Source organism: Carassius auratus, chromosome 19 (assembly GCF_003368295.1).
Source record: "Carassius auratus strain Wakin chromosome 19, ASM336829v1, whole genome shotgun sequence".
In the NCBI taxonomy this organism is placed as follows: Eukaryota; Metazoa; Chordata; class Actinopteri; order Cypriniformes; family Cyprinidae; genus Carassius; species Carassius auratus.
In genome coordinates, this window is record NC_039261.1 from 23,184,075 (window position 1) to 23,203,369 (window position 19,295).

At 38.2% G+C, this 19,295-nt stretch overlaps 1 protein-coding gene across 1 annotated transcript in view; it reads left to right on the forward strand.

Moving 5' to 3' along the window:
* Positions 1 to 8,340: 8,340 nt before the first annotated feature.
* Positions 8,341 to 19,295, forward strand: part of LOC113120216 (POU domain, class 2, transcription factor 2-like) — a 42,906-nt gene continuing 31,951 nt past the window's right edge. Inside the window, exon 1 of the mRNA XM_026290150.1 lies at positions 8,341 to 9,286. Coding sequence (XP_026145935.1) covers positions 9,184 to 9,286 — 103 coding nt within the window. The 5' untranslated portion in view covers positions 8,341 to 9,183. The remainder of the gene's footprint in view (positions 9,287 to 19,295) is intronic.

Below are 19,295 nucleotides of genomic sequence, written 5' to 3' on the forward strand. Positions count from 1 at the left end.
TAATGGTGTCCGATTATGAAAGTGTTTAATCTAATGTCTTCTGTTGATTTTACTTTATTAATTTACCGTATGTTGCAACAACTTGGCTGTATAGGGCATTTAGTGCAGTGCTTTTCGTTTTATGAACTGGATCGTCGAATTTACAATGGAAATGTAGTTTATTAGTCCTGCATTGATTAAAATATGTACTGCTCTTTTATGTAGCCTATTGTTTTCACAATATAACATTTAATCCTTTTTTTTTTTTTTTGCTAAATGGTCAAAATATATAATATGGCAGCATTTGCATTTATTGTTTAATTATGCATCAATATGCATCTATGCATATTGCTATGCATAAAACGCACAGATTAAAACAAACATTAAAATCGTAAATTTAAAATAAACGCAAATTTATGTAAAAAGTGAATATTAATTTTGGATTATATTGCCTTTGACCCAGTCTTCAAATTTCGTTTAGGAACTAAAATAATCTTTAAAATAGTTTATTATTATTATTTATTTTTTTACAAACTAAAGGAACGTTTAGATATTTGAGTTTATAAATGCAAATCGCCTATACACTCATTAAATAAATGCATGCTTTTAGACAAACGTGCGCACGTGGGGTGAGAGTTTTAGTGATGCATGTGCATGCTTTGATCATTTATGTTATGAATAAATTTGTTTAATGTTAATGCTTATTTAGATTTATGATAAATGTACCCATATCAAATTACTGAGCAACTAAAGGGAAATCTATTTTTGACAACTGAACGTGCAGGTGTCGGTAAAAACTCCAAATGGAAGATGTGAAATCATGCAGTGTTCAAGCATTTGATTTACTCTGCACATCATTTTAGTGGTGTTGCGCAGTGTTTTAGTATTGAAATATAGTTAATGCAGCAATTTATTATAATATGCATGCACATGCTTTAAAATAAATTAATATTTTGGGAATACATATTTTTAATTATTAATGTAAAATTAATGTCAAAGTGAAATCACGCAAAATGATTGCATACGTTTAAAACCATATTCATTTTTCCAGATATTTTGCGAATATATTGATATATCGGTCGCATGTTATGACTAAACGGAAGTAGGCCTATATATCGCTGTGAATCTCATGTTTTTGTCATGAAGGGCTCGGTAAGTTCATTGTGTTCCCTGATATTTGTGAGAATTTCGCTCACCTCGGCAAAAAGCTGCAAAATAGTATCGATCTTTCAACTTAAACAACAACTTTTGGTCCAAAAGGCTTTGACGATCAGAACAAAAACAGGAGAAAAAACAACCTTGACATTAACGCTAAAAAATACCATTTGTCCACACAATGTGCAAAGCTGTGCAAAGCCCATTAGCTCACGACCTCAGTGTCAAAGGGCAGCTGGTCAGTCTCCAGACGCGCCGGCCGCGAGAGCGCGCATCGGCTTCTGTCCTTATTGCTCTATATTTCATTAGTGAAGAAGCACATGCCCGGCACACACGTTCAAATAATATATACTATTACAAATACAGATATATAGACTTAATATTGGTAAAAATGTAAATATCCATACCTGTTTATAATTTATACCTATTTTTGAGTGAGATCTTAACCTAGACACATTGTACCACATATAGATTTAATAAAATGTTTATTTTCCTATGTAAAGTAGAAAGTAAAATAGAAACTGAAAATAATGCATGAAGATAAACATAAACTATTTATATAAAATATGATGTTTTCCTACAAAACAATGCATTTGATAGATATTAAATAATGATATTTCATGACTGGATTTCAGTGAATTTTACCATGGAATGGAAACAGTGTTTAGTGGGTGTCATGTTTGGTCTGTTTGTAATCAATAACTTTGGTTCTCTTGAGCTGATCATTGACTTTTTGATGTGCCATCATAAGGAGTGTCAGTGAGGAATTGACCTCCAACATTGATGCCTTTCTGCATCTTCATTGTGTGTGTTCTTTTTATTATTAAAGACCAAATCTAGTGTGTGCATGCATGTGTTCGATTGTATTAAGACCTTGCTGTATTACTTAAAAAAAATGGAATAGATCAATGTAAATAAATAGTATCTGAATGGTTAATAATAAGCTTATTGTCTGTCTTTGCCTATTAGGCTTTGGAACATCCATGTTTTTCTATGAGTACAATTATTTGATTGTTTTGCGACAAACACGTGAACGCATGCACACGCACGCTCCATGAGCTATGTGCTGGTTGGTTGTCCAGGTGGTTAGAATGCGGGCAAGCGATCAAGTTGAGGGGTTGAAGGTCAATTTCATCCCAGACGAATGACCTCATTCGCTGGAGGCTGACCCCTGTGGTCAAACTGGGTAAGGGGAGGAAAGAAAGTGATAAATAGAGAGAAAGAAATTAGAAACGATTGGCACTGTGGCCTATCATCTAACAGTCGTGATGTTGTCGTCTTTGATGTTTGTGCATTTTCATTGTTTTGGTCCGATTCTGCCATTGTCCTTTTAGATTAAGTAGATTTTCACTCTTTCTCTCTCGCTCGCTCTCATGAATTAACACCTGACCTTGACCACTGACACTGAACCTAACCTTCAAGAGTGCCTAACATCAACCCCCACGGCCCCAAAATACACACTCACACACACACATGCACATTAAGAGAGAGGAGAGAAACAACCACACACACAGATGTCCAGCTAGAAGCCTGTGTGAGGATCTTAAGTAAATGTCACATCATAAATTGCACTTCAATCTATGGAGGTTTGTCCTCTAAATATTCCTGTATTTATTGAACACGAAATAGAGAAGGCTCTGTATATATATATATATATATATATATATATATATATATATATATATATATATATATATATATAATTTGTTTTTCACAACATGTGGATGTTGTCATTAAAAAGGCCTGTAGTATATGCGTGCACACGTATATATACAAGTGTATATATATAATATTTAACATTTATTTAACATTATATATATATATATATATATATATATATATATATATGTGTGTGTGTGTGTGTGTGTGTGTGTGTGTGTGTGTGTGTGTTCTATATATATAAACACATGACATGATTAACTTATGTATTAATGTATATATTTTATTCCTGTTTTTATTGAATGCAATAAAAGACCGATGGGGCTTATGTTTATTTTATTTATTTATTTTATTTGTGTTTTTATTTCGAAAAATCGGCAATAGTAACTGTAGAGTTACGTATTTATTAATTTATGTTTTATAAACCTCAATATACAAATAAGAAATAAGCAGGTAGACACAAACGAGGGAATGCAAGGCCAGGGAAGAAGAAAAAAACCTACCCACAGAATTCTCCAGACTAAGTATTTACACTCCTATAGGTTTTGTTACATCTCCTCCCCCAAACACCCTTCTCTTTTTCTTTCTTTCTCCATCTTCTTGCTTAATCCCTGCCTACTTCACCACATGTTTTCTAATCCCAAATATCAGAGGTATCCCCCCCTCGCCTTTGAGCCCCTAATGCTGAAACCTCCTTTGATACAACCTTCTTTGCTTCCTCTTTTTTCCCCTCATCTTATCACTCACTCACACTCCCTGCGCTTGTGCTCTTGTGCCTTGTGTATTGTTTCGCTCGCTTCTTTCTCTTTTAGTTGCCATGTTGTTTGTGCAATTTATTTACCTGCAACAACACATACATGTTTAAGATACAATTAAATGCATTTTTATATAAATTTATGGTACATCTCTTAATTATTTCCTCCTTTTTTTTGCTTGTTGTATCTTCATGTCAGAGGAGTGTGTGTATATGTAGTGTCATGTGCATGTATGTTCACTTTGCCAAGTGTCATATCAATAGGTTAATAGGCACAGTGGCACATAAACTAAGTCGCTGATTAGTTGGCACTTCACCAATCCATTCACTAGTCAGGAGTCATAGACCCTTCTGCATTGATTTCCCCCTTTGCCTTAAGAATGAGGTAGAGGTCGGCATGGGGTTCAGCTATTGATTGACCCCAAATCACAACCCACCCACTCCACGTCAACCGGTGCCACCGTAGCTTTCATAGGGTGAGCCAACGGCACTTCTCTTTGCTTCTGATTGGTTCGGTCAAGGTGCATCTGTAATTGGGCCTTGTTTTGATTGACAGCTAGATTTACATGCTTACCCATGGATGAGTGCCCCTGTGTTCAGCCATCTGATAGGACCGTTGAACCAACTGGTACGTTTGTGCATTAAAAACATGGCCGCTAACCTTTGACACCCTAATTTGCTTAGTCACCATTTAAAGTTGTGTGATGGTCCATTTAGGTTGGCCGTCGTCCATAATTGAGTCCTCTCGCTGGCACTCGGTCATTATTTGTGTGAAATAATACCTCCCTTTGCTTCTCCCCTCCATGTTTTCTCTCTTTTCTTCTCTGTTGGATAATTGCATGTCTGTTTTCGTCCTCAATTTTTCATCATCTCCACCCGTTTCATTGACTCCTTACGTCCCTTTTCCTCACTCACTTCTCTCTATCCACATTTCTCTGCCATTTCTCTGCACTTCCCGATTCCCAGCTGTAATCTCATCGGCATTGCTCCCCTCGTTCTCCTTTTTCCCCACTCACTCGCTCTCGTCTTCACTGTGTAAGCAAGAGAGTAGAGGTTGTTAAACATTTTTCTTCTCTCTTAATTGTTTTGACTTGTGCCATCGGCATCCCGATTAGGGCCCATTGATTTCCTAGTGCTAAGTGCATTGATTTCTACATTTCTTATTGATCTCGGTTCTAAATCTACCCACACACAGTCTCAATGCACAAGGCGAGACAGAGAGCGAGAGGGAGAAGAGAGGAATCTGTTAAGTGTGTCATTGTTAGGCAAAATAGGAAACTTATTGGAATGACCTAGAATGGATAGTTCATAAATGCGGAGTAATTATTTATGTTTGTCGACAAAATTCTATTTGAAAATATATGTATATGACAGTTTAACTTTTTTTTTTAATGAAATGTTATTAATGAATAAATAATATTATTTATTTAATAGGCTACTATTAAATATAGTGATACAAAGTATAACAAATGTTATATTAAATAATATATAGAGATTTGTTTTTTTCTTCTTTAACACATAAACAGTGGACATAGCATACATTTATTCACATCTCAACATTCTCTTTACCTTTTGCCTTTGCTTAGCCACACACACTTACACACTCAGCACCCCATAAAGATCACAGACGGGGTATTGGGGCTTTATCCTCTTCCACTGTAACGGTGGATCACATATTCAGCAGGCCTCTGACGGGGCGAAATCAGCTCCCCCTCTCAAGCTAGTCTGGGCGCTACTGATAGCCCCTTCCATGTCATAGCATTAGGCCGCGGCAGGCCGCTGCGGGCGAGACACATCGCCAGCACTTTGGGGGTCGATGTCTTTTACCAGCTCTGACTGCTGGATCTTCAGCTGCTGTCTGCCAAGTCTTTGATCGTGTTAAAACTAGCATAGCGTGGAATGATGGTAGAATCTGTATGAAATGGAAAAGATGTTTTGTGGCGGGTCCTGTAAAGGATGCATTAATAAAAGAAGAAATAAAAATCTTGTTTGTGAATTTTAGCCGCCATAAGCAAATGTGTGAAATCAAAATATTGTAAGAGTGTTTGGCAGGCTATGCAAGAAAAGCAACAAAAGGGGCAAATGGTGTAAGCAGCCTAGACTGTATCTGGGATTAAAAACGACATTTGTTGTGGTAATATTCCATTAAAGTAACTATTAACTATTGAAAATTCATTATCTTATTCTCCTCCTTTCATCCCAGATGTTAAAGGTGCAAAAGAAATACTAATATATAAAAGAGGAAATATAGGGCTAATTATAAATCCATTGTCTACTGGCATTTAAAGAACTACAAATCCCAACATTCCCTTGCATTGATGTGCAGGCTATCTGTCAATAAGACAAGATCTGATGTCAATTGGTGATAATGAGAAGACAACATTAGCACCGTGTAATTATTACCCTGTGTGTGTGTTAAAAGAGCTACAGCGCAGAGGATGGATTTGTATTAGGGGTATTGGCAGACTTGAGCTGGATATTGACAATATGTCAGCACTGATCATTAGATCAGCTGAAGAGAGAAAGTGTGTGAGTCCCTGCTCAAATCACTTCTAACGCCATGATTCAGGCAGATTTCACATTGGGTGAAGTATAGTAAATGTTGATTCTTTTTAGATCTTTTTATTGTGTTTATAGGCATACATAAGCATAGGATCCAAATATTGTTTATAGAAAGTACATTAAATTATTTATGTGGTTGTGTAAGAGAAATCTGGAGTTGTTTTGTATCTGTCATGTGTTGGTGAGAAGGAATGATATTGTATACAAGGGTTGCACCACAGTGGGAATGTTTCCAAGCCACGGTATTAGCTGCTTTTTACAGCGAGAGGGGGTGTTGATATAATTGTAAGCTGGTATTGATTGGGGCGCCTTGTTATTGATGAGAGAGAATTTAATTCAACCAATGCATTTGTCAACATGACATTGCCATTTAACGATGAACTCTTTCACTATCGCTGTCTGGTTCGCCCGCCCAGACACACACAGGAGGAAGTTTCTTTTTATGTGTGCACTGGGTAATGATTATTTCTATTGATCACCAAGTTTCTTTTACTTTTTTTTCTTTTTTTAATCACAACAGGAACTTAAATAATGATATTGATGCCAGAATTACTATTAATACCTGTCAAAAAATGTGCAGAATTTTATAAGTGACTTTATTTGTTTTCACTTTATATTCATTATAGCAGGTGGTCAAGCTATTTTAAATTGTGTATTGCATGTAGTAGTACATTTGGAATAGTTTTTCAGTTTTTTGTATTTTGATTTTCCCTCTTTTTTTAAACGATGGCATGCCAATCTTAATGCCTGTTCGATACTGTAGTGGACTGTGAGCTGACCATTGAATGTAACCAAATGGAAATGTCATATTTGGAAAATGTGTTTCAGTCTGCACACCTTTCTTCCTTCTCCTTGCTATAGACGCGCAAAACACACTATATTCTACAAGAAATAATTGCTTTTGTCTGGAAGGAGTTTGGATGGGGGGGTTCGCAACGCGTGCCCTTTCAGGCGAGGGGGATTCGTGAAGGACAACTTGTCGCTGCTTTTTTTTTTTTTTTTTTTTTTTCTCTTGCTCGGTGGACACGCGGATGTCATCTGTCAAATGGAGGGGGTGCTTAGGGACAATAAAGCTCAAGTAACCATTGTGAGTCTGTTGTGTTGCAGGAAGATATGATATTCTAAAAACAAATCAAATATGCGTGTGTATGTTGTGTTAAATAGCCTAGCTATAAAGGCATATTTCAAATTCTTTTTTTATGATTATGAAGTATTTTTCTTATTTTCTTATGATACGCTGGCCAATAATTGTTCTATATCACCTCGGATATAGTCGAATAGATAGACAGATAGAGAGAGACAGGAAGTTTGGGGCAAATGTGAGTTTGGGTGAGTGAGGGTGGTGGGGGGATCAGGAGCTAAGCTTTCGATTTTTCCGTATTGACTGCGATGTTTAGCGTATAGATTTTTCTATTTAAAAAATCCATGTCGGCAATAATCTGGAGTGTAAGTGCGCGGCATAGATTGTAGCTTTATTACTGACAGCATTCAGTGTTTCGGAAAGAGGGGATGAAAGGTAGAAAGGGAGAGAGAGCAAGAGAGACACCCTAGACTAGCAATAGACCAAATGAAACTTTTGTGAGGTAGCGATAATCGGGTTCTGTTTGTTGTTTATTCACAGTATAATCCGCCACGTTAAATAATCACCATAACATATCAATGGTTTCTCCCACTGGTCGCTTATATTGCACGTGTTTTTTCCACAGACATATACCTACACATGTAGATGAGGATATGTGATGTAAGCCACTCGGTGAATGTGTGTAAGATTTTCGACCAGCGGCCCACCGCGATCATCACAGTCATCATAATGAAGAGTAATCAAGCGATCAATACGCAGGATAGCTTGCCTTGTATGGGATTAGTAAAAAAAAAAAAAAATGGGGGAGGGGGAGGTATGGATGGAGGGAGAGAAAGGGGGGCGGGGGAGTATAGCGGCTGCTCCTCTCGTTTCAGTGTTGCTTTCGTACCGGGAGGCGGACAGAGCTCGCAAGCTACCGGGGTTCCCAGATAACGGGACTATCGTAACGGACACACACGCACACACAGACGGATGGTGGTGGGACAGAGCCAAAGAGCCGAATTCCGCTTAACGGGTACCGTGTTGTTTTCTTTTCGTTCAGTTTCAACATTTCGTGCTCAAGGAGTGTTGCTCCTTAATTTATGTATCGATTGATTGCGTTTTAATTACCGACTCGTGAGTGGAAACGAAGGCGGGAGCGTATCGAGCCGCTGCGTAGCCTTATACGTGCGTGGTTATTTAAATATATTAAGTGATTCTATTATATTTTATACAAATAAAATTAAATGCTGCTTGAAATGCATGCAATGTGCACGAGATAAACCAGACAGTAGGAGAGCTAGAAACCAAATATTCATGTATAACCTTTGCAAACCGTTTTAAACCCAGCAACCGCGACTTTATTGTAATGTAACCAAATAGTTTTGTACTAAAGTGAAGAAGATTTGGATTCGAGATTTGTTTTAAAAAGCTAAACCAAAGTGAAACCGGATCGCGACGCGCGCAAGGCCATTGTGACGTTTACCGGCCGCTCACCTGGTCTCGCGCGGGATACGCAAACCCCAGGAAACGTTATGACAGTTAGGACAACAAGTGAGTTTCGAATTTAAAGAAGTCAGAGTTTCAGCCAACGGTTCGTCGTTTGAAAGCGTAGGTCTTAAACGTTTTGTTAGTCAAATTTTTAGGATAATTTAAAGGATTTTCAGACAAGCCTACAGAAAGACAAAACAAACATTAAGTGACTTTTAGCCAATATTCCGACGATATTTAGACCGCTTGAAAGATCCCGACTATCCGTCGGTGTGTGAGTCCGAGATAGAACATCCCTGAGGAAGAAGTAGCTAATGACTTCGAGGCACAATACCAAAAATGTAAAGATAGCTTAAGACATTTACTTAGGTTGTACAGTTTAAACCAAATAGTAACTATTAATCTACCAAAAAGAAAAATAAAGAAACAACCTCAAACACAATAAGCAACCAAAGAAAAAGAAACTCAAGACAAGCGCCAAATACAAGAGCCCATCGAAGAAAAGCCCAGCCGACAGCGGATCATGTTTGTTCCCTTGCCGGTGCCGTTGGTGTTTCAGAGAACCGCTCCTGATTTCAGCGCCTGGCGACTCAAGTCTCCGCTGCCTCTGCGCTCCGGGAACTCCGGTAAGAGATACCTTTACCTCCCTCTGGTGAATGTCGGTAACAGCTTTTCTTTATTTCCCCCTCACACTGGGAAGAAAAAAAATCTAAACGTGGAGCCGAAACACCTGTTCAGCCCCAGACAACCGTCTGAATGAAATCCATATTTTTCTATTTCTTACAAATCACGTTCAGAACCTTTTGTAATCCGTTTGTGTAAGCATATATTTTTATAAAAACGTGCCACTTTGATTTTGCTTTAAGGGAGGCTGGTTGAATTGAAAAGACGTCTGCCCTAATTGCCCTCGTTTGAATGGTTCGTCTCGGCCTCTTTTGCCTTCATTCATCCTTCTGTCCTCCCCGTATCTGCTTCTCCATCTGCCGTCTGACTCTCTTCTCACGACCGGTTCAGGGAATATTCATGGTAATTTATCGATTCCGCCGAGATCGATACACGCAGACAGCGGGGGGAAATACGGAGCGAGTGTGTGACTTTAACAAGTTTGAGAATGATGAGACCGAATGTCACTTATTATAGTAATTTACAGTTAGGCTATTACAATTAGTACAAATTATTATAGTAGTCATATTTACATGGAAAGTGTGACATGACCCTTTAATGCGAGGTGTTACCAAGAATGTAGGTTTGAAATGAAAGAACATCGTATTTTTCCTTGTATAAGGAGTGTTGGTTCTGAAGTAGCCTACTGCATTATAGTGAGGGGGCGGGGCGCAATGTTTGCGCGCAGCGTCTGCCGTTCAACGAAGCGGAAATTTTCCAACCAGCAGATGGATTAAACGTATGCGCCACTTTAAGATCATGTGTCAGGTTAAACAAGTCATACACCAGCACACGATGACTGAAATGTAATTAAGGAAATTAAAAACTTACGTGGCACCGCTGTCTTTAACTGTTTCGCATAAGAACTAAGTGGATACGCCACAGTCTTACTGAATGAACATAAGTATTTATTCATTAATTATTTATTTAGTTAATGAAAACGAAGCTGAAGGACACAGGTAGAGTCCGCTCATAAGGTTAGGCCGTAAAGTTAATTTTCATATCACCCGTTTTCAAGAGTTTTGTGGATAGTCTATTTTTTCTTTGTTACATCTGCAGAACCAATCACTATCTTCATTCACAAAAAGTAAATATGGCGTCTGCCCTGATACCCCAAGAAATGAGAGCAGGAGTATTTAATTACTTACTGGTGCCTAAATGAGCAAAGAGCCAGACATTAATCTTTCATAAGCTACAGCACATAATGGGCCCACGTGGTGATGTGCTTTCTTGAAATGCAGATAGGTTAGTGTTAAAATTGGATTGGCCTGCTTGTTTGGTTAGGATTTATCTTTTAGGTCAGAAGTCTAGTGAACTGGAGGATATTGAGAGAGGAAAAGAGAGAGTGGGATTCTATATCATTCCTTAAAATGAGAGAGACATTGATTTTTAAATGTACTTTTAAAAAATATAAATGAATGGGAGCCTTAAAAATGACAGTGAACAATTAATTGTGCAGCAAGTTCATTTTGAACAGGTATTTACAGTGTTTTCATGTTTTTATTGATGGATGCGTTATTGATTGTGTGTGTACTTGTGTTCAGTGTTTGATTACACTTACTTGTGTGTTGGGTTTGTCTGTTCTTTAAGGTAATAAGCATTTTTTAGTCTTGTCATCACCAGTCTGGGGATGAAATAACATTGTCACTTGATGTGTCACGTTCTGTTTTTCTTATATTTAAACTGACTTTTTTCCACTAAATGAAAAACAGAATGAGCTGAATGTATTTGGTGTTCAGACTTTCACTTGGTATTCAAGACTTTAACCTTTTCAGCTTTTAAAATTATGCCAAAGGTTAAAGCTTTCACTTCTTTGATAATATAAGACTCAAAATGGACACCAGGCACCACCGCTGACATTAAATGCTGCAGAGGTCAGAGTGACAAGCGGAGCAGCCAGTGAGGATCTTTATGTTGTGTGAGGGGAAACTACATTTATGTTCAGCCTTATTTACAGATGATAGACACTATCGGGGGGATTGGGTCGAAGTTTTTACTAGGTTTTTCCTTGCCGATGACCATGAAGATATCTAACCCTTTTACTCTGTGTGTTTACTGTAGAATCTTAGTATCAGGGAGATTGGGATAGTCTGTACACTATATTTATAATGTAGCTTTGAGTGCCTAGGCTGCTGGGAAACACATGTTTTCTAGCAAATGCTGCACTGTTATTGATGCATCAGTGTTTATTTTAGTAAACAGCAAAGTTAATATTGTGAACATTATCTTTATGACTAATTTAACAATCTGCCCAATAGATATTTCACTTATTTTCATCACATTGTGTAACGTTCTCACAAAGAAATGCTATGCAGAGCACCGAAACAGTGGATCTGTGATGTCAGCTAAGCTTTGGTTAAATGTTGCTAATATAAATTAATGCCCTCAATAGTGTCTATCTGTAAGGAACGCTGTACCTTCCCTCACTAAGCACGTTCATTTATATTGGCTGTGGATGAGATGTACAGCTCGACCAAAAGGTCTAAGATAACATCAAAACATATCATTTTGTATTTATTGTTTTTTTTTTATTACAAATTCAAAAATTAATAAATTATGTTCAAAGTATAAGAAAAGCATGATGTTGGCCCTGGTGACTGGAGGAGTGCATGCATCTCAAGTGCATAGGCAAAAAATTGACATACAAACACACACAAAAATTTGTAACACTTAAATGATGCTGTTAATATAATTTGTGATAGAAAGAAGAAAATGAGAACCATTTCCACTAGTTGTCTCAAAGTTTTGAAGCCCGTTGTATTCTGTGTTTTTAGCTCTATGAATGCTTATAGAGGTGTTTTAACAGGTCAACCATTATTTTTAGGCCTTATTTCCCTGGTGCTGTAATCAGGAACCTCATTGTTGTACTGTAGTTTTTTGCGCAGTCTCTAAACCCCTTTTCAGGGTCACTTTTTTGGAATAATAGTCTTAGACAGTAAATATATCCACAGCCTAATCACTGCGGCAAAACCACAAAATACTTTTATGCTGCTGTATGAATCAAAGAAGCTGCTCTTTAGGAGAATATAGAGGTGCGCTTAAGGTTAAAGGTCAATGCGATCAGGTCAGTCTATTGCTCCTCCGCATGTCTGTCTGCGCAGGTGAGCTGTTTACACTGATACAAATTTACAGTTAGATGCGCTGCAAAGTGTCTTAACCTCAAACAGGTATTGATTAAGGAAGATCAGTCCTGCTGTCCTCAGCCCGAGAGTGCGAGTGTGTGTGTGTATATAGATCGGATTTGAGCATGAACGTCGGCGAGTCCCAGTGCTAACGTGATTGCGAATGACAAAATGTCCACCCGGGTTTGTTAGGGACATAATGGGGAATCAATAGACACAACAGAGATGTCAATACAACATGCTTTATTGCATTAAACCACCTCTCTCTTCCCCATCCCGACACCCAGGCTTACCCTCCACACACACACTCACATGCGCGCCAACACACACACATCTACCGGTTTGCGTCTTTTTTTTTCTTTTTTGATGTTGCACTTACAGGAAACTGAAATCATTTGAAGTACTGCACTCATTGCACTAAGTATCTCTGAACACATACACACACATGCATTAAGCCAAACGCACTCACACGCACACGAGAGTTCCCTGCTGAGAGCCTACCTTTCCGATCGGAGCCATCTCTGTCCCTCCATCCATCTCTCTCTCCCTCCTGAGTATCCATGGAGACATTCATAGGCCATTAAGCAGATGGTAATAAAGGGATGTAGGTAAACACTCTCTCCCCTGCGCCGGCCCTCACCTCTGCGATGGAGACCACCATCAAGACCACTGCCGACTAAATGGACCTCATTCGGACTCCAATACCCCATATCTGACAGGGCCAAGTGGTTTTTTCATGCTCTGGTGTGTGTTTGCGTTACCTGGTGTGTAGGTGAGGACGTATGTGTAATGATCGCTGGAGGGACAGTGTGTTGGCCGATTTCTGATAGCTCTTAACACACTGAGAGCTATTACGGCCCGACCATGTGAAATGGGATCCAGTGGTCATATTGTGCAGGCGGAGCAAGACATCGCAATCTCTCTTTCTCTCGATGGACCTTTATCAGACTCATAAACCAAATTACACGGTACAGCCATGTTAATACACTCTCGCTGGTCAACTGTGACCTGTGCCTTTATGTTTGTACGCCTCTCTTGTTAGAAAACCAGTTTATACCAGTTTTTAAAAAATGTTCACGTTAAATTTGTCGTTTCAACTCATGACTTTAAGTTTTGAAGAGTTTCCACGCTGCTTTAACCGTACAATAATAGTGGATGGTTTGCTCCAAATAGAACAACAAAAGTGGCATAAAAGCTTCATAGAAGTTTCCTGTCTTCTAGAACCACATCATAGTTTATTGTGAGGAACAGCCTGCATAAAAAAGTTTAAAAGCTGTGGTCCACACATACTTTTATTGTATGGAAGAAAGCAACTTTGGAAATTTTGCTAACAGCAACACATTTTGTTTTACATTGAAAAAAGTAATAGGTTTTGAATAAATTATGAATGTTCTTTATTATTATTATTATTATTTTACTTAACTGGCACTGGTGGTTTCACAAAGAATGTCTAAGGTCCGTGGAAACTTTTCAATTCAACAAAAGGTTCTTCAGAGTAGAAAAAAATATTTTACACACTAAAATAAATGGTTCTTTTAAGAACTGTTTTTAGGAAACCCAAAATGGTTCTCCTTTGGCCACAGTTAATACATTTTGGAACCTTTATTTTTAAGAGTGTTAAAATCACTTTTAAACCTGTAACATATTTTGTGTGTGAAATATACACTGAGAATTTGTTTTCCATCTGAACATGGATTTTAAATATTTTTCAAACAATGAAAAATAATGGTATAAAACAGAAGAAATCTACTGCAGTATTTTTATACAGTAAGGATGTATAGTGAGACATGCTTGCAGTGCATTGGCTATGCATTCACATCCACGCTCTTGCATAAAGTATGTTTCTAGCCTAAGGTGGTCAAGCTGGTTTGTTGCTGGACTAGGGTGGTCTACCAGCCCAAATAAGCACGACCAAGGCAGTTTACCTGATAGAAATAACTAGCTCAGACCAGTTAGAAACTCCTGAAGCTTCATTTCTCAATCTGTCCATTACCCTTTCACTATACTAGTTGTTTGTACAGTGTGTATATAAATACCAAATACATTTGCCTTATATCCAGATTGTAAATCTTTCTTTCTCTGGAAGCAGCGTGTGAATAGCTGTAGGGCTCGTCATTGAGGTCAGGGTCTTACCGCCTCTTAATTAAGCTCAGGAATTAGATTTCAACACACACACACAGACATTTACCCATTTGAAACCACTTACATTTACACCAGTACACAACCCTGATTATAGAATTCACAATATGAGCCAGAGATTTTGCTTTCTTTCTCCACCTCACTGTCATTCCCACTTTTTGAGTCCTTACCAAAGGAAATCCCATTCTTTTGAAGGAAAAGAGTCAGGGTTCACACATTTAATATGGGGAGAAAGAGACCGTAGCCCTCTGGTCAGCTGTGCGCCATGAAGAACAGAAATTGTTGTCTGTCGAGTGGAAGAAAGGATAAATGTGTTAGATGAAGACCAAGAGTGTAAAGCGGAATGTAAAACAATCAGGTATGCATTCATATTGATTTTTAATTTCATCTTGCTTCAATTAATATTCGCTTTTAAACTTTTATCGATCGATCTGGTCTCACCGTGCAGGTTTCTGAGCACGTACGCATGGCTTTGACAAGTATTTACATTGGACCAGCTGTCCATGATGTGGCCATTTAAGTAATAACTTGGACTCATAACAACCAGCTCGTTTGATTGAATTTGTCCCTCTCTCCTGTATTTCATATCAGCTCCTGGACTGAGAGTGTCCCAATTTTGGGTGGGCTTTTCACCATCCAGTTTAATTTGATGGACAAGCAGTATGAAAATGAGCATGTGCATGTATCTGTGTGTGTCTGGACCTCAGGGACGTGCTGCCCTTCCCCATGGTTGTGTAGTGGGTACAGTTGGGTTCAAAGGGAGAAATTTAATATCCCTCCACAATGTATACACAATGAAGGGGGTATTGCAACAATGGTGCGGAATAAGTGGGAGAGAGAGAGAGAGAGGGAGGCAGGCGTGAGCGGCAGCTTTTAATAAATCTGAGTGCTTTTGCGCTTCAATCTTCTCAAAGTAACCACATCTTTACCCTACAACCCCCTCAGAACACACACATTCACACACAATGCGAACATGTACTCTTTTACACTTTTGACAGTAGAGGTGGACAAAAGAATTTAAAGAAAGACATTCACAGCTCACATGTTCATAAAAAGATTTGCAAAGAACTCTTTTGAATTTCAAACTTTATCTATAGCAAACACCTGTATGTTTTTGTCTAAAATGATTGAAAATTCAGCACATGCGAGTGTGTCCAAAGGAATGTTGAGAATGGGTTGCACACTTCACATAAACACTGTCAGGTCAAGGTGCTTGTTTATAGTTTGCACAAGGACAAGCGCCCAAGTTCAACATTTATTTATTTGATTTTTTTGTCCACTTATTTTGTATTATTTTCTATCATGGCCTTTTCATTCTTTTGATCCTGAAATGAAATCAATGTCCCACCTTACAACCATCTTTCTTCATATTTCTTCCTTCAACTCTTTGCCATTCTGCTTTTCTGCTGTTGCTTTTTGTATTCATTAAATACGATATGGAACTGAGGTCTTCTGACTCTTCTAACTTCTTTCAACTCTTCCAAACCTGAACCTATACTGCAACATATTTTTTCAATATTATTTGATGAATAGAAAGTTAAAAAGAACAGCATTTGTTTTGAAAAATACATATTTTTTAACAGTTTAAATGTGTTTACTCCCACTTTTTAAAATCAATTTAAAGTGTGTACTAGATGAATAAAAGTAATAATTTCTTTGAAAATAAAATCTCACCCAAACTTTTTAATGATAGAGCGCATAGAGACAGTAACATTTAAAAATGGTGCAGATGAAAAAAATAATTATTAACTCTATTTCAAAATCTAATGCTGTGGACTGTAGGCCTGTGATCGGCTTAAGTTTAATGAGATATATATATATTGATATATATGATTAATTAGATCCAAATCATATGTTATATGGCTTAAAGAATTCAAATGGTTTGATAGCACGAATGGCACTAGTAGTACATAGAAAGCAGTGTTTTCACTTCTGTGTTTACTCATGATGAGACTTCTGATTTGTGTATGTATGAATAATATGTATTTGTTAAGAATAACTAGGTCAGGTGACCCACCCCATCACTTCTGCTCCTCCCTACGTCTATCCATCTTCCCCTGTTCCATATGCAGGATGAATATGGTGAGTATATGGCCGGTCAGCTGCATAATTTTATAAAGAAATCCCGCTCTGATTACCCTAGAGGGTAACCACGGGAACGTTGCAGTTGGTACGGGGTGTGGTTTACCTGACAGGCCGCCCGGCTAATCCCGCAGATAAGATAAATAGCTAGCGTAGCTCCGACCGTAAGTGGAGTTGACCTCCGCCGGCACGGCAGCGGTGCATGTTTTAAGATAATGAGGGAGTTGTGACATGCACTCATGCGCATGTACTGCGTCTATATTTAGAAGGAGATTTGTTATCATTTTTATTTTAGTTGTAATGTATAGGCAACAAAGGAAATCTCCAGTCACATTAGCGTATTCAAAAGAGCCTGTGCGCATACGTGAACTTGTAGAGCGGCTCTTGAAAGGGAGACTCTTGTCAGGGCGGCTGTGTATTCAAATTTTCTTTTTAGAGACCTTGAAAGGAATCTGAATGTCTCAACTGGTTCAAACGCCCTCAAAAGCATGCGCTGCGAGTGTGAAAGACGCTCTTTTCTGCGAGTGGCTACAGAGACACCCCCGATTGGAGTGTGTTCACCAGTTGTCCATTCAGCCATGCACTCTGACCCCTCGTGCCTCCCTTTGTCTGCCCATCAGGGGCAGTGGGGGTTGACAAGTTGACCCCTGACCCTCGCCTCAGCCCTACCCCACCTTCCGCCCCTCTCTCGTGCCCCTTCCATTCACATGCAGCCACTCATCATCCCCCCTCTGCTCTTTTTCATCTCGTCCCATCTTTCTAAAAGCACCGTTTTCTTATTGACTCTCCTGCTGTCTCAAGTTCAAGGCCTCGCGAGCCGCTTGCATTGAGACGGGAACCTCTGCCTAGTGCTTAGTGTCTTAATGCACCATGTGTTTGGATTGCAAGCAACATTGTGATGTGCATCAAAATAGGTTCCAAAATTTGAGATATTGGACACTGTATAAATTTAGTTGTAATGTATCTTTAATATTGCTTTCAAAATCCAAGAAAATCAGCTGTTGTTGGTTTAAATGTATAAAGACGTATTTAAAGATGTAATTTTGTATTTTTGGTGATCCATTATAAGTGTTTGTGTGATGTTCAGATACAAATTTCCTATGCATTTTGGAAGTGTTTGACCACAATTTCAAATGTTCGTTAAGAGTCTGGCTTCTCTTGTGTGATTAATCAAAGCACACAACAACCTCAAACCTGAATGAGTCAACTTTATAATGTGTACCAAAAGTGCTTCAAAAATGTGGAGCTGTTGTGTTTGCGATAGATGTTTGAGACTGCCTTTCAAATGTATCTCTACAAGCAAATCAACTGTGGTTGGTTTGAATTGAATAGCCTGTGTTGTTTAATTAACCAGAGTTGTTGAAAGTTCTCAGGGATGAGAAATGCATGATTCTTGTGGCATGTATTATGTTTTATGTATTTTTGAATCCATCCGTTGTAAATGTTTTTGCGACATTCCTATTTCTTGACATGCGTATTGATGCATTTCAAAAGTGTTTGACCTCAATTTCAAATCCTCATTATGAATCCGGCAGCTTTCGCAAGATTAATCAAAAACACACAAGAATAACACAAAACACTTGGCTGTTAGTAAATACCACAATACACCGCAAATGACCTTCTGCATGGCATGGAAGCACAGACTGTGAATCGTTGAATCACAAAGAGACACACGTAAAGGGTGAATATGAATCAAAACAGTTTTACATGTGAACTCGAGGAATGTTTTTGTGCATTGAACAATTTTGTGTGAATGTGGTTGTTGTGTCCTTTCTTTGTATGGTGTAACTGAATGATTATCAGAGTGGCCTCAGAGTTGAGGATTGAAAATAGAAAAGAAAAGGGGAAAGATTGAGATCGGGACAAAACCAATGAGGCTGAATTTGTCGTATTTCACATGAATGAGTTCTTAATGTGGTATCAGGAATTTTAAGGACACATGAGATATATATATATATATATATATATATATATATATATATATATATATATATACAGTTTTAGAGTTTTTGTATCCTCAGTTAAACATTGTTAAAATTTGCTTGACAACAGCAGACTGTCTGAATGTTCTACCATGGATGACGATAATAGTTTATTGTATAGCTGTAAAAGGAAACGAAACATTACTGTGTACCGCAATCTGTAGAAGCAGTTTTTAAGACCTCCCTTTTAACACACATACACACACACATACATACCAACTGCACTTTTGGCCCTAAAAGCCCCTTTTTACTCCCTTAATTTAGTCAATTTCTCGTCCATCCTCTCGACTTTATTAGAAGGCAATGAGAAACCACATACAAAAAATAACACAAAAAGATGTCTGACAAGATGCTTGTCAGAATTCTGAGCCTCACCGCATGTGTCTTACCTTGAAGATTTGTCCTCACACTTTTATTTATCCGTCAGAAATGACACAGATGACAGTTAGGTGTAAATGCTGGTAAATTGGAGTATGTGGTCACTCACTGTATGGCTATGCCATTGCAGTAATGGTATATTGTGTGTGCCATTTTCTAATGCTGAAATTATTAAAGCATTTGTCACTCTGACGGAGTGCTGGGAGATTGTTCTATCTATCTTTGTTGTGCTTTGATGTTATTTCAGCGACCAACTTACTGATAACTAC